The 25,340-nt window shown below is 41.2% G+C and overlaps 2 protein-coding genes across 3 annotated transcripts in view; one reads left to right on the top strand and one right to left on the bottom strand.

Moving 5' to 3' along the window:
• dhcr24 (24-dehydrocholesterol reductase) overlaps nucleotides 1–20,007 on the bottom strand; it is a 56,583-nt gene extending 36,576 nt beyond the window's left edge. The window contains exons 1-3 of the mRNA XM_072574458.1: nucleotides 19,709–20,007; nucleotides 5,273–5,428; nucleotides 1,171–1,276 (exon numbers count right to left, since the gene is read on the bottom strand). Coding sequence (XP_072430559.1) covers nucleotides 1,171–1,276; nucleotides 5,273–5,428; nucleotides 19,709–19,939 — 493 coding nt within the window. The 5' untranslated portion in view covers nucleotides 19,940–20,007. The remainder of the gene's footprint in view (nucleotides 1–1,170; nucleotides 1,277–5,272; nucleotides 5,429–19,708) is intronic.
• A 737-nt stretch (nucleotides 20,008–20,744) lies between these two features.
• Nucleotides 20,745–25,340, top strand: part of LOC140479986 (transmembrane protein 61-like) — a 36,555-nt gene continuing 31,959 nt past the window's right edge. For both annotated transcript variants that reach the window (XR_011961167.1, XM_072574453.1), the window contains exon 1: nucleotides 20,745–21,008. The gene's annotated coding sequence lies outside the window, so the exon portion shown is untranslated. The remainder of the gene's footprint in view (nucleotides 21,009–25,340) is intronic.

Genomic DNA, 25,340 nt, shown 5'->3' with positions numbered 1-25,340 from the left:
ATGGCTGACATCTCACTATCTTCCTCTTTGTGTAGGAGTTTACATGACTGGAAAAAGATCTAGAAATGAAGAGCTCTCAAAATGTTTTTTTAAAGTAATTCTTAGAATACTTTTGAAGTTCCCCTTTAACCCAAGATTAAAAAAAAGTCTGTCTACACAGTGTGATAAATATTTTAAGGCTTATATTAACCTTAATCCAATCATGACAGGAACAGTGTGGATGGACATGATTGAGTGGTGTAAGGTGGAATTGGGAATCGTGTTGCATTTCCATCTTACAACATTGTTCCTCGCCAACCTGGCACAGGAAGAGCATCTGAACAAATTAGCTGCTGGTCTCCTTTTCGTGGAAAGGTCACAGGCCAATAATAATAGTGGTTTACATCAGTAACTCCATATGAACTTAAATGAACAGGAGGCTCACAGGCTGTCAGCACAACAGCAGAACCTGTTGGGACATGGCAGAACAGCTAGGGGCCAACAGTCGTAGCAATAGGAATACACCCTAAAGCCATGCAAAGTATACCTGGGGCATCTCAACCTTAGTCTTCTCTTTCATCCCCATACTGGCATCTTCACTTAGAACTAAGTTCATGCAGGAATGCACTCCCATTTATCCCTAGTATTATTCACAGCTTCCATCTCCACTTCTGCCTTTGTCTCTACAGATGTTACACCTGCAGGTGTAACCTGTACTTGCCCATCAGGAAGGTATATTATATCTGCAATGTAGACATCGTGCATCGTACTTGGGAGAAAATGGCCAGTATTTCAGGAAGTGACAGGATATATATTAATAAGTGTACAGCCCAGACGTGACAAACACCACAGACCCAACTCAACCTGTAAGAGATTTTCTCAAGCTCACCAACATAAATCATTGATGTATTAATTCAATTTGTGGGGAGTAAAGACTTAAGGCAAAATATGCTCTAACCACATGCCATCACTAGACAGTGCACATATTTAACTACAACTAGGTCCACATTTTAATAAATGCAATTTCAACAAGAATACAAAAATAAGCTGATTATTCCATTTGCAGATCTCAACTGAAAAACGTACTTGGCAACCCCGTCCTTGAAAACCGCAAGTACCAAACAGTAAAACTTTCACAATGTGCAAATTCACAATCATTATCAATATTATTTTGATTTGGAAACTACACACCCACGGTGAGATCATCCAACTCTGGAACCACTGGAAGAGTCCAGCCAATTGAATTCAGAAGTGCTGTCACCTGACCCATGTTAACCAATGGTTCCACACGGACAACCTGCAAAAGAAATACCAGTGAAAATAGCATTTGCTTTCTTTCAAACAATTCACAGGTGAAATAAATAATAGTTCATTAACAAGAGTAATTTTATGCCTAAGTTGATGCCCAAGCAATTAAAAAGAAAAAGGAAATTGGGTAATTTGAAATTCACTCAGCTGATTGACCAACAACAGTATTCTACTCTTTCTTTCCCTTTTCCCCATTGTTGATGGGGAAAATCTGTGTGAACGCTGTTTTCCCCCTTCAGGGACAATGCAACTTTTGACCATGAACCTTATTGTTAAATAATACACTTTATGCCCACGCCCATGCCAATGCATTATTTCTAAGCAGTGGCTCAAGACACTATCTTGCATTAGATAGAACACTTTGAATTGTGAACACATTAACATTAATTAAGAACTGATAGGTTAAAATAAATATAGGTGAAGTAGTTTCTCCTCATCTATAGAAGCAAAGAGGTGCTTCTGCAGCTGTACAGGGCCCTGGTGAGACCACACCTGGAGTAATGTGTACAGTTCTGGTCTCCAAATTTGAGGAAAGACATTCTGGCTATTGAGGGAGTGCAGCGTAGGTTCACGAGGTCAATTCCTGGAATGGCAGGATTGCCTTACACGGAAAGACTGAAGCGACTGGGCTTGTATACCCTTGAGTTTAGAAGACTGAGAGGGAATCTGATTGAAACGTATAGGATTATGAAAGGATTGGACACTCTGGCAGGAGGAAACATATTTCCGCTGATGGGGGAGTGCCGAACCAGAGGACACAACTTAAAAATACGGGGTAGACCATTTAGGACAGAGATGAGGAGAAACTACTTCACCCAGAGAGTGGTGGCTGTGTGGAATGCTCTGCCCCAGAGGGCAGTGGAGGCCCAGTCTCTGGATTCATTTAAGAAAGAATTGGATAGAGCTCTTAAAGATAGTGGAGTCAAGGGTTATGGAGATAAGGCTGGAACAGGATACTGATTGGGAATGATCAGCCATGATCATATTGAATGGCGGTGCAGGCTCGAAGGGCTGAATGGCCTACTCCTGCATCTATTGTCTATTGTCTATTTGGTCCCTTTCATCCAAGTAATTTTACTTGTAAATAGCAGAGGTCAAAGCATTATTCATTGTGCACTCCCCTAGTGTGCTTTGCCATGCCTAAAATCATCTATTTACTTCTACTCTATCTGTGACCATTCCTCAGCCTGTACCAGTATATTAGACTGAGAAACATGAATCCTAATCTCATATAGATTTCTGTGACCTTATGTAACAAACTTCTTAATGAGTGTATTTTGAAAACCTAAACATACACCCACTGGCTCCCAACAACCTGCAGGTTACACTGTTCAACTTGAATAGATTGGTCAAACATTATTCCTATTTATAAAATCAAAACAGAACACCATGATTACTAGGAAAGCAACCTGTTACCACCAAGGCATTGCATATATGGCTATTTCATAACATCATCATGGATAGAGGCTGGGATAACTAATCAGTTAGGATAAAAGGGACATTTTTAGGATGGCACTCGAAACTAACAGAGTGCCAAAATGATCAGTGTGGAGGGCACCATTATTTACAGTGTACATTGTTGACGGATGATGAAAGTAAATATACTATTGCCAGATTTGAGAATCACACAAAAATGGAGGAGAAAGACAAGTAGTGAGAATGACAGCGTCTACAGAAGAATATAGACAGGAGTTAAGTAAGTGGGAAAAATTTGGCCCGTGGAACATAATGTCAGAAAATGTTAGATTATGCACTTTGGCAGGAAGAATGAAAGAGCTAAATATTATTTAAATGCAGAAAGGCAGCAGAAAACTGCAACACAGATGTATTTGGGAGTCCTTATGCATGAATCACAAAAAAACTTGCATCCATGTTCAGCAGATAATCAGGACAGCAAATGGATTGTTGGCCTTTATTTCAAAGGGAATGGGTATAAAAATATGTAGGGATGAAGGGCTTTTGCCCGAAACGTCGATTTCGCTGCTCGTTGGATGCTGCCTGAACTGCTGTGCTCTTCCAGCATCACTAATCCAGTATTTGGTTTTCAGCATCTGCAGTCATTGTTTTTACCCCATAAAAATATGTAGGTCTTGTTAAAACTATACAAGGCACAAGAAAGACCACACCTTGAAAACCGTGAACGGTTTTGGTTCCCTTATCGAAAGAAATAAGTAACTGTATTAGATGTAATCCAGAGAAGGTTCGCTTAGTTGATTCCAGTTATGGAGGGATTTTGTTATGAACAGCTTTTAAGTAAATCGGGATTATATTCATTGGAATTTAGAATAATGAGATGATACATAATAGAACCATAACAGAAGATTCTCAGGGGGCTTGACAGGATAGATGCAGAGAAGTTGTTTCTCTTTGTGGATGAGGGCCTAATCTCAGGGTAAGGGGTAGAGTGACCCATTTAAAATAGAAATGAGGCTGACTTTTTTTTTCCTGTCAGAGGTTAGTGCATCTGTGAAATTCTTTACTGCAGAGGGCTGTCAAGACTGAGTTGTTAAGTATATTTGAGAAAGAGACAGACATTTTTGTTTTAATGGTAAGGGAATCAAAGGTTACAGGGATAAAGCAGGAATGTGAAATTGAGGAGGATCAAATCAGCCATGATCTCAGTGAAGGGCAGAGAAGAAATGATGGAACAAATGGCCTACTTCTGCTCCTATATTTTATAGCTTTATCTTACAACTGGCATCAGACTGACTAGTTCCTTCCTTTCTCTCTCCCTCAACTGTTAAACAGCAGGGTTATATTTACTTCCTTCCAATCCACAGAAACCATTCCAGGATCTAGGGATCTCTGGAAGATCAAAACTAATCCATCCATTATCTTTGCAGTCACCTTTTTAAAAACCCCATAGAACAATGGGCCATCATACGAAGGGAATTTTTCAGCCAAATCTTTTGGGATCAGAAGAAGCAGGAGATTACAGAACACTAAGGTTTATAGGGATTCAGCTCCCAATTTGCTAAGATTATTAAAATACAATCACTTATGGGGTAGGTCAATATCAAGTCTGCATTTTACACAAAGTAAATCTCCAAATTAGTTAAAAACCATAATTCAGCTTCACAAATTAGTTGCCATTCCATTTTAGGATCTACAAAATTTTACTCAACTTTAAAAAAAATTTAAAATGTTAAAAAATAGGCAAGGGTGTTGATGACTGAGTCATAGTAGTACTCCTACTACAAACTTTAGAATCAATTTAGCAAATCTTCTCTGGATTGCCTCCAATACTGTTATGTATTTCCTTAGATAACTGTTCACATTATTCAAGGTACGGTCTTACTAGTGCCTTGCATACTTTTAATAAGGCCTAAAGTAGTTAATTTTGTTTTTGTAGCATTTTCAATATGATTTTTTTTGTGAAAACTAACACTTTTGTATTTATTTCTTCTCAAAATCCTCAAATGATACTTGCAAATATCTGCTAATGCCATTCTAAACTGCTGTCTCGAGAGAGAACCTTAAATTTCTCTGTTAGTCCATTAGGAAACACACGGCTTGTACCCTACATTTCTCTCTAGCAATTTAGTTCCAATGAGAAATGTTGGGCTGAAGAAAAGTTGAAGCCATTTCAAACCAACCTTATCTTACATTATGGCACTTTAGTACTCAACTTTTAATAGCTAACGCTTACTAATACACATTCTTTCTCGAGCAAAATAGACGAGATAGTGAGCCAATCACATGCTTACTTATAAGCAAGCTGCCCAGAAAATATGGTCAAGTGACAAAACACAAGGGTACATGCAGCTAGAACTTGCTAAGCATGCAAACTTAAAATGGCCACAAAGTATAAATTTTCTCAATTGTAAAAGTTTAAGAACTTTAAACCTCAGGCAAGACTGTTGCTGACAGAATCATAACAACACTACTACTATGAACGTTAAAACCCAATTCAGTAAATCGGCTTAACTGAAACAGGGTTGTTTAGATTTTTATATTTTGTTTTATTGTCACAAGGTCAAGCTACCTGTTGCTCAGTGTCCACCTCCAAAATGTCCATCAAGTTGATCATGATATTTTTGTGTGTCTTCTTATATTTGCCAACCCGAAGCGATACAGTCAACCAACCTGGCCGGCCAGTACACATGTATGTTTTACTTCCTTCATTTTTCCATTCGCGTACCTATTTAAAGAGACAGAACTATGTCAGCAAATTGCAGTCTTCATTTCAACAAGGAACAAGTCAAATTTAATTCATATGGTAGAAAGAGAGCTCATCAAATTATTACTTGAAATTGTACCTTTAGAATAAGCTCAGCATTCTACAATTGTTGAAAATCTACATTATGTCCATCACGAACAATTAAACTCAAACACAATCATTTGAAGATTATGACTGAATTAGTTGCACTGAAGCTCTTTTAAGAACTCCGATGATTATCTTGAGATCAAAATTGCTAAATTATTACTGAACATCACAATCAATTATAATTAATTGATTTGCAAATAAGAAATTGATGGAGGTCAAAATGATTTTAAATATACCTAGCAAATATTTTGGACCAATTTATTTTCTGATCATATACAGTCAAAAATAAAACGCTTGAAATTAGATTCAATATGTCCAATTTATCCAAAAGATTCTGTTGAATATAGAAATGATTCATGGAAAGGCAAAAGCAAGATTTGTATTCCACTCAGCCATATTAACAATTTACCTGAAAAAAAGGTAGTTAGTCAGCTTACAAGATCACATTCAGAACATTTATTATTTCCTAAAAGCATCTAGAGGTTCTGATATAAATGAACGTAAAAGGTAAAAACTAGTGCTCGTCACAAATACTGATAGCTATGGTTGGCAGTGGTAAGTCATTATAGTTTCTGAACATCACTGCAAGGAACTCTCGGAAAATTGTCCTTGGTGCAACTATCTTTAGTTGCCATACCAATGAACTTTGTTCCATCAGAAAGATCACGAGTGAGCTGTTCACTGCCAATTTCACAGTCCTCAATTTCATTTACAACCCATCCAATCCTAAGAAAGTCAAAGGCAGCCCATAACAGGACCTGGACACTACCAATATAGAGGTGGTATTACACTATCATAATGTCAGCTCTCTAAGCCAAGCATGAAAAGGTACTTGTATAAAAGGGTCCTCTGAGCCAGTCCCATACAACAGCACAAGGCTGGTGGCAAAAGGCATTCCAACAATATTTCTACACCATCCATCATTACAAAGGAAGTTTTTGATACCAAAACCTTTACAGAGGAGCAAAGTAAAATCTAATACATTTTCACTTCTCTGTCCCAAGCCAGGTCCTTCCACTATAGGAAGGGCCCAAATCCATCTCAGTTGGAAAAACGATAAAGCTTCATGCTGTTAGTGCTAAACTCATCCACACCACCCATCCACTGAAATGAGCCAACCAACCAATCTCCTCCAAGGAGTCCAAAATGCTGTGATAACAAGCACTTTTGCATGTTATAGTCAGAAACTATAATAATAATGGTAGAGGGTTCAATGTTCTTTCCATCAGAAGGATGACTAAGTGTTCAGGCTGTTCAGAAAAGGTTCATTATGATGATCCCCTATAGGAGGGATTATCTTATGAACAAAGGTTAAGCAGGTTGGGACCCTAATTGGAATTTAGAAGAATAAGAGGTATTCTCATTGAAACCTTTAAGATTCTTAAGGGAAAATAAAACCAAAGAACTGCGGACGCTGGAAATCAGAAATACCAACAGAAGTTGGAAAAATTCAGCAGGTCTGGCAGCATCTATGGAGATAGCAGAGTTAACATTTTGGGTCAAGTCTCTCTTCTTCAGAACAAATCCTTAGGGAGTTTGACAGGGTAAATGCCAAGTTGATACTCCCCCTTCATGGGACAGGAGGGCATATAGTCTCAGAGTAAAGGGCTGCTAATTTAAGACAGAGATGAGGAGAATTTCTTCTGTCAGAGTGTCCAGTGTCTTTGGAACTCCTTGCCACAAATAGCTGTGGGGGTAGAGACCTCGTGTACATTTAAGATAATTTATATTTAAGATAGTGAGTTAGATTCTAGATGAGTACGACATTGAGCAGTTATGGGGAAAGGACAAGAAAGTGAACATGAGGAATGTTGGATAGGCCATTATCTTATATAAGGTAGAGCAGCTTTGAGGGATCAAGTGGACTACTCCTGTTCCTATTTCTTATGATCCAGGAATATCACTCAAATGGCAGGTGGCAAGAGCAGGAATGTTGGAAGAACTTGGAGACTGGTAATCTAGCTATTCTAGTGCTGTTAGGGATGCACTTCCTTCGCCAACAAGATGCTTAGAATGGGACTTGAACATAGAGCTTCCAACTCAGAGCCAGGGACATTATCCACTGTGCCACAAGACCTTTGGAGCTTAAAAAACACAGGGACGTAAACTATTTTAACTATGTGACTCAGGTAAATCGACAAAGAACATCTTAGGGGGAGAAAGACAAACTCATGTATAAAAGAGGCAACCAAATGCCAATTGCTGCTGTACTTCCTCTCAAACTTTAACAGTTGAAAAGTCCTTCCTCACCTTACATTTTATACTTTCATATTCAGATGTCAATTGAGGGCTCAACTTTTCTGATTACCCTATTCTTTATTATTGTGCCATGGGTTAACATTATTACAAAACATTAATATTTATTTCTCCCAGATATGTATAGTACATTTACCCTATTAATTCAATGATTTTCAGAGGATTACAGAGGTTCATGGATTAAAGTTGATATGTAACAGCTTTGTTCACTGGCACTGCAGCTCATAAAAGCTTAAGATTAGACCATTAGATCTGGTTGTCTGTTTGATCGTTGAGCTGGTGGGTTTGTTCTCAGACATGTTCTCACGACACTACATAACATCATCAGTAAGCCTCTGGTGAAGGGTCGGTGTTCTGTCCCACTTGTTTTTTTATGTGTCTTGGTTTGTTGTGGTGGGTGATATCATTTCCGGCTCTGTTTCTGAGAGGTTGGTAAATGGGGTCGAAATCTGTAAGTTTATTAATGGAGTTCCGGTTTGAATGCCAAGCTTCTAGGAATTCCCGTGCACTACGTGTCTTTGTTTGGCCTGTCCCACAAGTCTATCAAAGTTGCATTGACCCTTTTCAGTTATCATGTTAAGCTCAGTTTTGAACTGTTTCACAAACAAACAAACAAACAAACAATCTAATAGGATTCAGACTCCCTCCAAACAGTGAGCTCAAAAAGTGACAGGACCTCTAGTAAAATAACTCCTTTTACTTTAGCCAATCAGTTCTCTTCAAAGAATGGGAAAGTAGCACAAGGTAAATTAAATTTTTGCTTCAAGAAAGAAAATTTAAATTCTGAATTCTTTATTTTATCAATAAAAACATTGGCTGACTGTCTTAACTCCAAGCATTCTCATCACAAGGCTTTTACAGCAGCTTTCTCATCTTTAAATTCCACATAGCAATATTCAGGAAAATGTGCCCAATTACTGTAAACAGGCTGCAATGTGGCTGAAACTTTCAAACAGGGTATCTGTCCAGAAGGTAGTTTAGGCATCAAACTAAATGAGGATTTGGAAAATGATAAATATTTCCATTAACTTCCCAATACATTTGCCTGAAGTATTTCCAAAATCAAAATCTCACAATCTAAGTAATACAATGATAAATAACTGTTATTAAAACCAGAATTTTATTTAGGCCCAGAGTGGGTCCTAGCTTGCAATCACTGCCAACTATCTGTATCCAATGGGTACACTTACAAGCAATGAATTTTTAGAAAGTTGGTGTAACCTACATTTGAGGATTACTGGTGCTGGAAGAGCACAGCAGTTCAGGCAGCATCCAAGGAGCAGCGAAATCGACGTTTTGGGCAAAAGCCCTTCCAACATACATTTGAGTCTATAACCAGCATACTTCATGTTGATGTATACTATGACTGCAAAAACTCAAAATATAAAGTTGTAGCTCTGTGATTATGAGTGCACATCCTCTCAACTTTGATGCATCTTATCTCAGTATCATAATACAGTCAGCAGATATCTATGGCCCTATTCCTGAGATTTCAATAAGATTAATCTTGTTATCTTTAACTGTAACCTCACAGGTGAAGGCAAGGTAATAGTAGTAGTAAATAGTAGCCCATTGGCAAACTTCTCAAATAGTAGGTTTGACTACTAATTTAAAGGTAAATTTGAGTGCAGGACGAATGCCATGTCAGCTCTTTTCTCTCCTTACAGATGCTGCCAGACCTGCTGAGATTTTCCAGCATTTCTCTTTCGGTTTCAGATTCCAGCATCCGCACTAATTTGCTTTTATTTCATACGAACAAGTCAGCTTGCAGTTGCTTATATTTGCTGAGCAAAAGCCTCAGGGATTTAAAATAACACATTATAGCCCTAATCTATACCTAAAATATTATAAAAACCTGTATGTATGCAAATCAAATACCCTCTACATTGTCCTCATGATAATATTTGTGTGCCTCAATCAAACATTTATGGGGAAGAGCTCAATTAGTTAAAAGCATGAACAGTAAATGAAGGATAATATTTTACTGAAATAAGGGCCATTAGCCTATTATTATTAACTTGACCAAATATTATGCTCATTGCATGAACTGCAGTAAAAGGAAAAAAGGTATTGCAGATGAGTTATCAACTTTCTGATTTCCTCAAGGACAAATTCTGTTCAAAACATGTTGTTTCAAAGGACAAACAAATAAAGTGAGAATAGCCAAGCCAGTGCTGAATATGTGGCATAAATGGAAACAAGTCTATATATGGTTACTTAACAAAACAAAGAACCTTGAAACAAAAACAATTTTGCTGGAACTCAGCAGGTCTGGCAGTATCTGTGGAGTGAAAGTTGAGTTAATGTTTTTGAGTCCAGTGACCCTTCTTCAGAACTGATAATAGCTTGGAAAAAGCGGTATATATGCTGAAGACAGGGGGTGGGGGGAAGAGGAGAGTGGTGAATGAGTGAGCAGATAGGGGGACATGGAGCACAGAGACAGAGAAAGAGAATGACAATTAGGCAGACAAAGGGATGGATGACAGTATGTCAAGGAGAAAGAAATGCTGATAATGGGTACCATATGTATGTGAAAATGGGTTGACTGTACTGAAATCAGACCATATCATAACAGGGCCTAATTGTGGAGCTGGGTAAAGGGCATACAAATGGTTATCATATATAATGGCTATCTTGCTCAACAAAACGAGAGAAGAAAAGAACTACAAAGACAAACAAAACACAAGCAACATTTTTTAAAAAGTTGAAGAATTAGCCCTACACAATTAGCCCTACACAATTTCCTACATATTTGGATACAATTATGTTTTAGCTTGAAAGATTGTTGATTTAGTCCATTTGTTCTCAAGAGATTGGTTAACTTTCATCTTTCTGGCCCAATATTGAGACAATTAAACCTAACACATTGGATCTAGAAGCAGACAGTAGCAGCTCTTCTTTGTTGGGATTGGCAGGCTGGGTGGGATGGGGAGGGCATGTCCTGTGGGGTAACTTTGCTTCAATTATTAACTTTAAGTAAATACTTTTGTGGGAAAATTGTTTTTTGCTGCTAAAAGAGCAAGCTTAGAGTTCTTTTTCAGGTTTCAAACATTATGGCAATCTGCTCCCTAAATCCCACTGGCCTTATTCATGCATTTCAGCAATAAAGGCAGCTGTATGTCTCCTGAGTTTTCATGGTTAATATACTTCAGGTTCGAAGGGGATAACTGAAGTGCAGCAGCTACTCAGCTTCACAGGCAAAGGCTGAAGTGAGGAGTTTAGGAATTGCAAACTTTGACTAGCAACTTTGTACAGCAGTGGAGCAGTTTTGTACAATGATTTATGCAGTTTGGAAATGCTGGTCAATTGTTTAAAAAAGTCATTTTCACAACGATTCACATCCCTTTTCATTCTCAACCCACTCAAATATTTACAGAAGCCTTCCCATTTGTATCAACAGTTGACATCTCTGGCAGATACAACTGTACCAATGGGTATATCTCTGTCACTGTTGCAGAGTAAAGGTGGAGCAAAGAAAAATCAGATACCATCTTAGGTGAAGGATGTAATCCAGCAAAGTACTATTTTCCCCCTCCTCCTAAAGAGAATATGCAGACAGCATTGGTCACAATTGGACTGAAAGATTGTTGATTTAGTCCATTTGTTCTCAAGAGATTGGTTAACTTTCATCTTTCTGGCCCAATATTGAGACAATTAAACCTAACACATTGGATCTAGAAGCAGACAGTAGTAGCTCTTCTTTGTTGGGATTGGCAGGCTGGGTGTTTCCATTGGTACACAATTGGATGACTAGGGTAGGTATCGGTCCAGTCAAGGATAGTAGTGGGAAGTTGTGCGTGGAGGCGGAGGAGATTGGTGAGACACTAAATCAATACTTTTCGTCAGTATTCACTCAGGAACAGGACACTGTTGTTGATGTGAATATTGAGTCACAAGTGATTAGAATAGATGGCCTTGTGGTACGTAGGGAAGAGGTCTGGGGAATACTGGAAAGGTTGAAAATAGATGTCCCCTGGGCCTGATGGCATTTATCCTAGGATCCTCTGGGAAGCTAGGGAGGAGATAGCGGAGCCATTGGCCTTGATTTTTATGTCGTCGTTGTCTACGGGAATAGTGCCAGAAGACTGGAGGATAGCGAATGTGGTCCCCTTGTTCAAGAAGGGGAGCAGCGATAGCCCGAGTAACTATAGGCCAGTGAGTCTCACTTCTGTTGTGGGCAAAGTCTTAGAGAGAATTGTAAGGGATAGGATTTATGAACATCTGGATAGGAATAATGTGATCAAGGATAGTCAGCATGGTTTTGTGAAGGGCAGGTCGTGCCTCACAAACCTTATTGAGTTCTGTGAGAAGGTGACCAAGGAAGTGGACGAGGGTAAAGCAGTAGATGTGGTGTATATGCATTTTAGTAAGGCGTTCAATAAGGTACCCCATGGCAGGCTAATGCAAAAACTACGGAGGTATGGCATTGAGGGTGCATTAAAGTTTTGGATTAGGAATTGGCTGGCTGGAAGGAGACAGAGGGTAGTAATTGATGGTATAGGTTCATCTGGGAGTGCAGTTACTAGCGGTGTTCCACAGGATCTGTTTTGGGACCATTGCTGTTTGTCATTTTTATAAATGACCTGGAGGAGGGGCTTGAAGGCTGGGTGAGCATGTTTGCGGGTGACACGAAAGTCGGTGGAGTTGTGGACAGCGAAGAAGGATGTGGCAGGTTACAGCGGGATATAGATAAGTTGCAGAGCTGGGCAGAAAGGTGGCAAATGGAATTCAATGTAGCTAAGTGTGAAGTCATTCACTTTGGTAGGAGTAACAAGAAGATGGATTACTGGGCTAATGGTAGACTACTTGGTAGTGTGGATGAGCAGAGGGATCTTGGTGTCCATGTACACAGATCTTTGAAAGTTGCCACCCAGGTAAATAGTGCTGTGAAGAAGGCATATGATGTACTGGGCTTTATTGGTAGAGGAATTGAGTTCCGGAGTCCTGAGGTCATGTTGCAGTTGTATAAGACTCTGGTGCGGCCTCATCTGGAGTCTTGTGTGCAGTTTTGGTCGCCATACTATAGGAAGGATGTAGAGGCATTGGAACGAGTGCAGAGGAGGTTTACCAGGATGTTGCCTGGCATGGTAGGAAGATCGTATGAGGAAAGGCTGAGGCACTTGGGGCTTTTCTCATTGGAGAAAAGAAGGTTTAGGGGAGATTTGATAGAGGTGTACAAGATGATTAGGGGTTTAGATAGGGTTGACAGTGAGAACCTTTTTCCGCTAATGAAGTCAGCTGTTACTAGGGGACACAGCTTTAAATTAAGGGGTGGTAGGTATAGGACAGATGTTAGGGGTAGATTTTTTACTCAGCGGGTTGTGAGTTCATGGAATGCCCTGCCAGTATCAGTGGTGGACTCTCCCTCTTTACGGTCATTCAAGCGGGCATTGGACAAGCATATGGAGGTTATTGGGCTAGTGTAGGTTAGGTAGGCTTCGGTCGGCGCAACATCGAGGGCCGAAGGGCCTGTACTGCGCTGTACTTTTCTATGTTCTATGTTCTAACAGAAGCACTTTACATATATTAAAAAATGCACTTTACCAAAAGACAACAGAGTAACTCTGCAACCTACTATTTTTAAGATTTACAGTCACGGTCATCTAACCACACTTGTCTCTGACAGTGAAAGGAATCATCACACCTAAAGGACCATATGAGTTGGCTACTGTGGTCATTGTAACATCAGCCACAAAGCAGGACAGACATACAATTGTCAGATCACTTGAATCACTGCAGAGGCTGGTGTCCTGTCAACAAGTCACCCTTTATTTACTTGTGCATAGTATACTGGCTGTAGCCAGCCAACAGACAGTCAGTCCCCTACACTGCACGGATTCTAAATCCCCTGTTTATATATTTTGTTTCTTTTTTCAACCTGTCGTGTGTGTGTGTATAAATGTCAGTCACAGTGAAGAACAAGTGTGTAAATCTTTATTTATATTCCATCACCAGGAAGAATCCCCTCTTTATTCTATTTTAGAACTTATTTTCTTTTTTAAATTTTTTTTCAGAACCTCTGACACTCCTGTTTATTTTTTTTCTTATTATCCCGACACTACTGCCTAACTGCAGTAATGCTTATTTTTTCCCCAGCACCCATGTTGTATGTGTGCAGGTGTGAGGCACAGTGAAAGACACAAGGTGCACGAATCTTTATTCAAATTTCCACTACCAAGAAGAAAGGAAACATCCAGTGGCCAGTGACAAGCAGTACCCTTCACATCAAAGGGCAATGCTGTGTGATCAAACAGTGAAGGGGAGGGCAGGGATCAAATCAAACTAGAATTGGAGGGGGAAATAATGCACTCCACGCCCTGCGGCGTCAACCTCTCCCTAAACAACTCCAGGGTGTCGGTGGACATCACGTGCTCCTTCTCCAGAGATACCTGTGCTCTAACGTAACCATGGAAGAGGAGCAGGCAATCAGCCCTAACAACCCCCTCCACAATCCCCTGTTTATGTTTTTTCAATATTGAGCAGTTTATTCACATTTAGCACAGGACAATGAGTTGCATCTACAGAGTCTCTACAGGTCTCCCATTTTATACATATCACAAGCAGCTCACTCCCTGCAGTCAGTTCAGTCACTCTCCCCCAGGGTGAGCCTGTCAAATGGATACTCTCCCACGCCATTCTCAGGGGCTCCCAGTCTCTTCAGGTTGGTGATGTGATCTCCCAGCTTCTTGATCATCTTCACTTGCTCATCCAAGTAGTGAGACTCCACGAAGTCACACAGATGAGGGTCTGTGTGGTCAGAGGAGAGTTTGTGCAGATCAAGCAGACTCTGGATCACATCCTTCTCCATCTGCAGAGCTCTCTGCATTGCCTCCAGACTATTGCCCCACTCATCCTGCTCTGGCGTCTTGACATCCTGCAGGAGGACTCTGCCTCTCCGTTTACTCTGGAATTCCATCAGTTTCTGAGCGTGTTAATCCCCTGTTTATAATAGTCAGTCAAGGCTTCCTGATTGGCCCAGGTTAACAACCCTGATCAAGGATCCCGCAGTCATCTAGATTCCCCTAGTTCCAATCACTAAAAGCACCAACACTCTTTACAGGACAGCTGACCAAATCATAAGTAATGGTATCAAAACAAGCAGTCACAGATTGGGCCACACAGTTGTACAAATGGGTTGCAGATTTGAGTGGTGCTGGAAAAGCACAACAGGTCAGGTAGCATCCAAGGAGCAAGAAAATTGACGTTTTGGGTGAAAGTCCTTCATCAGATGAAAAGCCCTTCCTGATGAAGAGCTTTTTCCCGAAACGTCGATTTTCCAGCACCACTCTAATCTTGACTCTAATCTCCATCATCTGCAATACAAATTTCGCCTGGGTTGCAGACTTCCCCAGGATTCACAAAGAACAAAGAAAATTTACAGTCAAGAACAGGCCCTTCGGCTCTCCAAGCCTGAGCCGATCCAAATGTACTCCCTAAACCTGTCAGACAATTCCTAAGCATCTGTGTCCCTCTGCTTCCCACCTATTCATGCATCAGTCCAGACGCATCTTAAATGAATCTACCGTGCCTGCCTTTACCACCTCTGATGGCCATGCGTTCCAGACGCCCACCACCCTCTGAGTGAAGTACTTGCTGCGTGTATTCCCCCTTAACCTTTCCACCTCTCACCTTGAAAACGTGACCTCTCGTTATTGAATCCTTCACCTTGGGAAAAAAAACTTGTCTCTATCCACCATGTCTATACCCTTCATGATTTTGTAAACCTCAAGTCAGGTCCCCTCCTCAATCTCCTTTTTTCTGATGAAAATAAACCTAACTACTCAACTTCTCTTCATAGGTTAGATCTCATCGAATACAGGAGAGAACTAGCCATTTGGATACAGAACTGGCTCAAAGATAGAAGACAGAGGGTGGTGATGGAGGGTTGTTTTTCAGACTGGAGGCCTGTGACCAGTGGAGCGCCACAAGGATCGGTGCTGGGTCCTCTACTTTTTGTCATTTACATAAATGATTTGGATGCGAGCATAAGAGGTACAGTTAGTAAGTTTGCACATGACACCAAAATAGCAGGTGTAGTGGACAGCGAAGAGGGTTATCTCAGATTACAACAAGATCTGGACCAGATAGGCCAATGGGCTGAGAAGTGGCAGATGGAGTTTAATTCAGATAAATGCGAAGTGCTGCATTTTGGGAAAGCAAATCTTAGCAGGACTTATACACTTAATGGTAAGGTCCTACGCAGTGCAGGTTCATAGTTCATAGCTCCTTGAAAGTGGAGTCGCAGGTAGATAGGATAGTGAAGAAGGCATTTGGTATGCTTTCCTTTATTGGTCAGAGTATTGCGTACAGGAATTGGGAGGTCATGTTGCGGCTGTACAGGACATTGGTTAGGCCACTGTTGGAATATTGCATGCAATTCTGGTCTCCTTCCTATCGGAAAGATGTTGTGAAACTTGAAAGGGTTCAGAGAAGATTCACAAGGATGTTGCCAGGGTTGGAGGATTTGAGCTATAGGGAGAGGCTGAACAGGCTGGTGCTGTTTTCCCTGGGGTGTCGGAGGCTGAGGGATGACCTTACAGAGGTTTACAAAATTGAGGGGCATAGATAGGATAAATAGGCAAAGTCTTTTCCCTGGGGTCAGGGAGTCCAGAACTAGAGGGCATAGTTTTCGGTGAGATGGGAAAAATATAAAAGAGACCGAAGGGACAACTTTTTCACGCAGAGGGTGGTACGTGTATGGAATGAGCTGCCAGACGATGTGGTGGAGGCTGGTACAATTGCAACATTCAAGAGGCATTTGGATGGGTATATGAATAGGAAGGGTTTGGAGGGATATGGGCCAGGTGCTGGCAGGTGGGACTAGATTGGGTTGGGATATCTGGTCGGCATGGACGGCTTGGACTGAAAGGTCTGTTTCCATGCTATACATCTCTATGACTCTAGTTAGCACCTTCCATACCAGGCAACATCCTCGTAAACCTTCTCTGCACCCTCTCCAAAGCATCCACATCTTTTTGGTCATGTTGCGATCAGAACTGTACACAGTATTCCAAATGCATCCGAACCAACATCCTGTACAACCTTAACATGACTTGCCAGCTGTTATAGTCAACAGCCCGTCCAATGAAGGCAAGCATACTATATGCCTTCTTGACCACGCTATCCACCTGTACAGCAACCTTCAGGGTACAATGGACTTGCGCTCCCAGATCTCTCTGCCCATCAACTGTTCCCAAGGCTCTTCCCTTCACTGTATAATTCACTCTAGAGTACAGTAATACATAATATACAAATTAGCTGAGGGAATCCATTGCCTTCCCCCACCCCCACTCAGCTAGCCCACAGTAAGGAATTTCACTTGCTAATCTCCAGACTTGGGTATGACACTGATCAGATGGGCAGTAACACCATGACACCAAGGTCAGTATCCAATATGCAGCTAGTTGCCATGACATTATTCAGAAGCATGAGACCTTCCCTTTCAGGACCAGGAAACAGAATGAGATTCGCAAATGTGATAAAGTGGAGGTTGACCCCACGGCCACCCTGAGAACTAACACTGAAACACCAAAGGGGAGCACCAAAGGGGAGTAAAAGAAGTGTGAAAATGGTGTAACCTGCTTTCCAACCTCTAATGATTAAGTAAAATAAATCCCTGACACTCACTTTAAAATAAAACAGTAACAATATATCTAATTCTAAATGAACAAATTAACTAAACTATTAACCAACTGAATAAAACCCTTCTAACCATTCCTAAATAAAGCAAAATTCTAATGATATTCTGTTCCAATAAATATGAGTCCCACTCAAAAAAAAATGTAGTCTCTTGAAATTACAGCTGGGTTACATGTCTTCCGGAATGTTCTGTGCCTTCTCTATTAATTCTTCTGTCAGGAATATTAACTAGTTGTACCATTGGTACAGTTTTTATTTAGATGGTGCTTTCTCTAAGACAAAGAGGAGGCTGTGAGAGTCAACGATTGTCTCTTGAGAGCTGAGGGCTGTTGGCTCTGGCAATGGCAACTTGCTCTGTGGTTTTTGTCCTACTGCCCCCTTCTTTTTATACCCTTGATGACATATCAACATTTCTTACAATAGGATTGGTCCTATGTTGTCAAAACCGTCAGATTTAAATTTAATAGATTTTTTGGTATCCAAGTACCTGGTTCAAATTGATTGGCTAAATTCAAAAGCCTGTAGTCTTGGAAAAAAAAACTGCTGCTTGTCCTGCTAACTGTACGACCTTTTGATACAAATGTTTCAATTTAGGTGCTCTCTGCGTACTTGCAAATTTTGCTGGTGCTCACAGACATCCATTTTAAATCTCTAAGCTCAGAAAAAGCACATGATCTTTTAAAGGGACCACACAATGCTTTCCCCTCCTACCATTTTACAAAAACCTAAATCTGCCTCCCAATCTACAAGTACTGTACCCAACTTTGCGATACGAAATGATTTATGGAGGGAAAAACCACACCTTTTCTTTGGCTTAGAATGAAGGAAAACAGATGGTGAAAAGTATTACTTCAAATAGTTCTCTTCATGAAATCTAATTATGGTAATCTATTCTTAATACAAAGTGCTTTTGGAAGAAGTTTCACTAAAATGTCTCAACTATCTCATTAGCATGATGAAGGGCTTTTGCCCGAAACGTTGATTTCGCTGCTCGTTGGATGCTGCCTGAACTGCTGTGCTCTTCCAGCACCACTAATCCAGTATCTCATTAGCATGTCAAGCATAAAGTCAACTCCAAAATCCCTTCCTCCTGGAAACCCTGAAAATGCCAGTGATGGAGATGTGCCAATTCTGGTCTCTGTCTCCTTTCAGAGACCTTTATATCCAGAGAAATGAGACAATCACAGGGCCAGGCTTAAGAAATAATGATGAGCAAACATGATTCACAATGAAGACATAATTGATGCCTACTTGAAATTAACTCTATACTTAGCCAGCTGTTGCACAAGCCAAATGTTATTTTCAGAAATTGTCCTACACTAGGAATTTTATAGTTGATAAAGTGGTTAAACTGTCTGTTATACCACCAACTACATACAACACATGCTGTCCTGTAATTAATTATTTTGACATGAGAATTGTTAAGGATGAAACATTTACACAGCCAAGGGTGCTCAAGGGAAATCATTTTTGTGACCATTAAATTTTCATTGCTAAACCACAGCCTTGTAAGCGAACAGATGATGCTGTCAAAATCATTATTATGCAGCCTGTATGTAAGGAGAGGAAACTTCACTTTACTTCAGGCAGTATTCATTTGTCATATGTATCTTAGTTTACCACAGATCATCATTAGTCTCCAGGATATATTACAATCCACTGCACAGCACTGACCTTCACCAGACCCTAAGTTGGTTAATTCATATGCATACATGCTCTACAGGACTTGGATGTTCTTGTCCCTAGAATATTATACTTCTCCAGTTGAAAGGAGCATGTGACTTAATTATGGGTTACAAACAGAATTTTACCTTCCATGCTGAGGGGAGACTCAAAGTGTCAGTTTTTGAGTGCGATTAGTGTATCATGTATGGGTTTAGACATTTCGACAGGGTGTAGTTTACATGCAGCCTCCTAGGGAAGGATTTCATATGAAATGGTAGGCAACCCAGGGTGAAGCATCCTTTAGACAGGGCGGGGGTGAGGGGCACTTGTATTGGAGGGGGCACCCAGGGGTGGGTGGAGCACCCTTTGGATTGTAGTTTATAGAGATTGGCCACACGGGACTAGGGTGCACAAGATGATAGGGGTGGAGTATACTGGGTGGTGGTGTTGTAGGTGGGTGTGCAACATAGGGGTTTAGTGGATGGTAGACAGGGATGCACTGGAGGTTGTCACCCTTGGATTGTTTACACACTTGGCACTGGATGGGGTTTGCACAGTACAATGACACTCTGCTCCATACAGACTGACCCTCACCTGCCTCTGGATGTCCCTGACCCGCTGGTCGTGTTGTTTTGGTGCACTGCACAGTTTGAAGACCAGCCAAGCACGGAGGTAATAGTAAACATCGAAAACCACGGAGAGGGGCAGCAAGAAAAGGCAGACGAAGACCCAGCGGTGATGGATGATGATGTATTCCACGCCTTTGGTGCGGACCCAGATCAGGAGCAGGGCCACTAGCATGGCCAGGTAAATAACTGACTCCATCGTCCAGCAGCCCGTGCCAGTTACTCCTGACAGCGCGAGCTCCCGAGTCAGCCGCCTCTTCGCGCGCGACGACACCGCCCCCTACCGCGTGGACCCCGCCCCCTGCCGCCCTCACCCCGCCCCGTTCCCGCTAACACCGCCCTTCTGTCCCCACTCCCGCTCACAATTGGTTCAACTCGTTCCGCGCCCACCGACGCTGAAGCTCCGCCCCATACCCGGAACACCAATCCGCGCTATCGTTCCCTGGGTGGTACACGTGATCCCCGCGTGTGCGTCCTGGCGACCCTGACATCCAATCGGACGCTGGCCTGTGTCCACCGGCCCGGACTTTGTCCAATGGAAGGTAGCGACGGATCAGACCACTGGGCACGCGGGCATTCCATTGGCGCACATGTTACTTCCCCCCCCCTCCCCCGTGTAAGTGTGAATTTGGCAGTGAATGTATGGGAAATGCTGTGCAAACAGTTTCATAATCGTCCAATGAGAGAGTTATGAAATTGTACAGATTGTGATACTATAACTAAAGACTGCAAACTGGAACATGAATTGATAAAAAAACTTGCACATTTCGAACAGGTTTTTGTTGTCATTTCTATTAAGTATATAACACCATAAATCAGGATCAATGTAGACAATCAAAATACATTTGAACTGACTACATTGGTTATTGCATACAAGTGATTAAGATCAGCCCAAGACAAATATGTAAGAGAAAGTAAGGACTGGAGATCAGAGTCTAGAGTGTGGTGCTGGAAACGCACAGCTGGATTCTGCCTGACCGGCTGTGCTTTTCCAGCACCACACTCTCGACATTAGACAAATACGTGCTGTTTGTGCATATCCAGCATTGAATGAAAACAAACGGAAAGAAATGTGAATGCTGTAAATGAGAGAAAACAGAAATTGCTGGAAAAGCTCAATAGGTCTGGCACCATCTGTGGACAGCAATCAGTCAACGTTTCGGATCGAGTGAACTTTCCTCAGGACTCAAATGAACTCAGTTGAATGAAGAAATCTCGTAGCTCACATTCGCAAACCGCACAGCTAACACTTGTGTCGAAATTATAAGGTTAAGTATATATACTGAATAATCTTCACAAATATGCTGCTATTTATATACTCTAATCTTAGCAATGGTACTGTTTCATATAAACATTGCCTCATAGTGTTTCACACAGGTTTTAATTTTCTCATGGTTTGTGATTATTCAGCGAGTTTTTTTCTCACCAGTGACAATGAAATGACTTGCTTCCACAATCACCAATCTGTGGCCATTCACAAAACCTGTCTGTCTCGAGTTCCATACTAGAACAAACATTGGGGGTTTTGAAGAGACATAAAGAAGCAGTCATCTTTCAGTTTCCATTGGTTGCTACTCAGAGCTGAACAACAGTGTGGAATGCACTCCTCAGCAGTGATCCTAGCACACATGCACCTTTTTAAAGGTCATCTTAAAGGAGGAATGAAAGGTGAAGAGGTTTGGGGATGTAATTCTAGAGTTTAGGGCCAAGGCAGCTGAAAACACAACCCGACATGTGGAACAATTAAGATTGGAAGGGTCAAGAGAATAGAGATGTGCGAGGCTGTGCACCTGAAGGAGATAATAGAGACAGGGAACCATGAGTCCATGTAGAAATTTGAAACTAAGAATAATAATGTTAAAATCAAAGTATTCTATAAACAGGAAGACAGTGAGCGTATGGGTGATGGTTAAACGGGACTAATGCAAGGAAGGAGACCTTAGATTTATGGAGGACAGAATGAGAAAGATCAGCAGGTGTTGGAATAGTCAAATCTAGAGATAATGAAGACAAGGCTGAGAGTCTCAGCAGTAGTGGATCTGAGTTGGATGATATTATAGAGATGGAAGTAAGCAAGCTTAGGGAAACCAGCAAGGCACACCCAGCTGGAAGTCAACTGAGAAGTATACCCAGGGGCATGGGTGGAAGGGGTGAACAGCAGATGAAGACATGGACAGCAGACCACAACAAACTGGAGGTCATAGAGTCATTTAGTTCTACAACATGGAAACAGACACTGCAGTTCAACTCGTCCATGCCAACTAGATATCCTAATTTAATCTAGTTCCATTTCTGGGGCTATAACCTTCAGTTTTGTCCACTGCAATTTTGCTGTCATCCTCAAATTTGCTAACCAAACAGGATACAGCGGAGATCCAGAGAATGCTGGAACTATATTGGATTTAAAGCAGAGATTGGGAAAGGGAGGCAAATTGGGATACAGTCATAAATTGAAAGATTATTTCCATAATTCTTCAATATTTACCATGGAGAAAGAAATGGTAGCTAGGGAACTCAGAGAAGTAAACAGAGGTATCTTGAAAATAATTCACAACACAGAAGAGGAATTGCTGGAGGTCTTAATACACATTATTTGGAGATGCTGGTGTTGGACTGGGGTGTACAAAGTTAAAAATCACACAACACCAGGTTATAGTCCAGCAGGTTTAATTGGAAACACACTAACTTTCGGAGCGACGTTCCTTCCACTACCACTTGATGAAGGAGCGTTGCTTCAAAAGCTAGTGTGCTTCCAATTAAACCTGTTGGACTATAACCTGGTGTTGTGTGATTTTTAATTTAATACATGTTAAGATAGATAAATCCCCAGGACCTGGTCATGTGTATCCTAGGACATTATGGGAAGCTAAGGAAGAAATTGCAAAGATATTTGTGTGACCAATAGCCAAGGGTGAGGTGCCAGAGTATTGGAGGTTGACTAAGGTTGTACCATTATTTAAGAAAGGCTGTAAGGAAAAGCCAGGGAACTACAGATCGGGGAACATAATTTCAGTGGTGGGTACATTGTTGGAGGGGAGTTTGAGAGACAAGATCTACATTTGGAAAGGCAAGAACTGATTAAGAATGGTCAGCATGGTTTTGTGCATGGGAAATCGTGTCTCAGAAATTTGATTTTCAAGAGGTGACCAAGAAGGTAGATGAAGGCACAGTGATAGACATTGTTGACCTTCATCAAGCTACAACATGGTAACCTGATCACATAGGATCCAAGGAGAGCTAGCCAATTGGATAGAAAATTGATTTTACAGTAGGAGACAGAGGGTGATGGTAGGGGTCATTTTTTGGACCCTGTTGATCAACTGGGCCAGTGGGCTGAGGAATGGCAGATGGACTTGGATAAATATGAGGTGTTGCATTTTGCTAAGACAAGCCAGGGCAAGTCTTGCACACTTAATGGGAGGACCCTGGGTTGCAGGTACTTAGTTCCTCGAAAGTGGTGTCACAGGTACAGATGGTGGTGATGAATTCATTGAGTACAGGACCTGGGACTTCACATTACAGCTGTAGAAGACACTGATAAGACAGATTTTGAATACTGCATACAATTCTGATCATCGAGTACAGAAAAGATTTGCAAGGATGTTTCTGAGACTGCAAGGTATGACTTATAAGGAGAGGCTGGATAAACTGGAACTTCATTCCCTGAAGTGTAGGAGGCTGCGGGGTAACCTTAAAGACGTTTATAAAATCATGAGGGGAATGGATAGGAGAATAGCCAAGGTCGTATTCCCAGGGTAGGCAAGTCCAAATATAGAGGGCATAGGTTTTTAAGTTGCGAGGGGGAAGATTTAAAAGGTACCTGAGGGACAACATTTTCACATCGTGGGTGGTGCGTAAATGGAATGAGCTGTGGTAGAGGTGGGTACAACTACAACATTTAAAAGACATGTGGACAGCTACATGGATAGGAAAGATGTAGAAGGATAAGAGCCCAATGGGACTAGAAAACCTGGCCAGCATGGACAAGTTGGGCCGAAGAGTCTGTTTCCATGCCGTATGACTTTAGTTGCTGACCCTGATGGGAATTGCACTAATTAGATTAGATTACCTACAGTGTGGAAACAGGCCCTTCAGCCCAACAAGTCCACACTGATGCTCCAAAAAGCAACCCACCCAGACCCATCTCCCTCTGACTAATGCGCATAATACCACGGACAATTTAGCATGGCCAATCCACCTGACCTGCACATCCTTGGATTGTGGAAGGAAACCGGAGCACCCAGAGGAAACCCACATGGAGAATGTGCAAACTCCATGCAGTTACCCGAGACTGGAATCAAACCCAGGTCCCTGGTGCCATGAGGCTGCAGTGCTAATCACTGAGCCACCATGCCACCCTGTATTAGATGGAGCATTAGAAAATGAGGGAAGAACCGCTACCTATTTTACAAATCGCCCAGAAAGAGATGCTATAAAACAGATGATAACATTATAAGTAATATCTAAAAGTGTTTTAATTTTGATACGTAGGGCTCCAGTTATGTGGAATGATCATGATAATTACCTACAGTACACATTTCACCTTTAGGTGGCCCTGTGATACATACTTTTATTGTTGATGTAGTCATGTTGTATGGTAGGTACTGTTTTATGAGGAGCCATCCTTGAGGTTGCACAATTTGACTGCTGGGATTCCTCAGCTGAGCTTTCTGAAAATATCTTGAGGAGCCTTTTGTTATCCTTATCTAAAACTTCTAATATCTGAAATGCTTAGAATTTTTTTAAAAATCTGTTTCATAAATATATGATTAAAATTAACCATTAAGTTGTTTTTTTTTGTCTCTTTTTTGCTCTAAGTTCTTTGTCCTGAAAGCCTGACTGTGAAATTCACATAAATCTCAGGACTTCGGGTTGTGAACTGAAGTTGGAATGTACAATATAAGTATGTGAAGTGCATGTCCCATCCCAGGATGCATTAATAACTTTTCACAAGCTAATTGTTCACCAGGTGTCCTCATGGGGCATGTATAGGAGAAAGAAAACCAGAAATAACTGGAGAAACACAGCGTCTATGGAGAGAGAAAGAAGAGTCAGCATTTCAGGTCCTTTAGTCTTTTTCAGAATAGAAAGAGAAAGAGGTCATGATTAATAATGATAGTAACCATAGCAGCACACAAGCTATGGCTAGGGACACATGTATCCCATAATTCATTTATGAGGTGCAGCCTTCACACAGTAGAGTTAAGAGTCAATCGCATTTTTGAGTCCAGAATCATGTATTGGTTAGGTCAGGAAAGGAGAGCAACATTCCCTTCCCTAAAGGGCATTAATAAACCAGATGTGTGTTTACAAACGTGATTACTTTATTTTAGTTGTTTATTGAATTTAGCTTTCACCATCTGCCCTGATGGGATTCAAAGCCACATTCTCAGAATTTTGGGCAGGATGACTAATCCAGAGACATTACCACGACACCAGCAGTTCTCCTCTGTGTTTTTAGTGTTTACTCACTTTACTGTTTATATGGAGGTCGCCAGTATCTTTATACTTCACAATGCTTTCTTAGTGCATGCGCACTGACTTCAGCACTAACTGACAGACAGGTGAAACTGAGTACTGCAGATGCTGGAGATTAAAGT

The sequence above is a fragment of the Chiloscyllium punctatum genome, chromosome 7 (assembly GCF_047496795.1).
Source record: "Chiloscyllium punctatum isolate Juve2018m chromosome 7, sChiPun1.3, whole genome shotgun sequence".
NCBI classification, from domain to species: Eukaryota; Metazoa; Chordata; class Chondrichthyes; order Orectolobiformes; family Hemiscylliidae; genus Chiloscyllium; species Chiloscyllium punctatum.
This window is presented reverse-complemented; position numbering and strand designations above follow the sequence as displayed.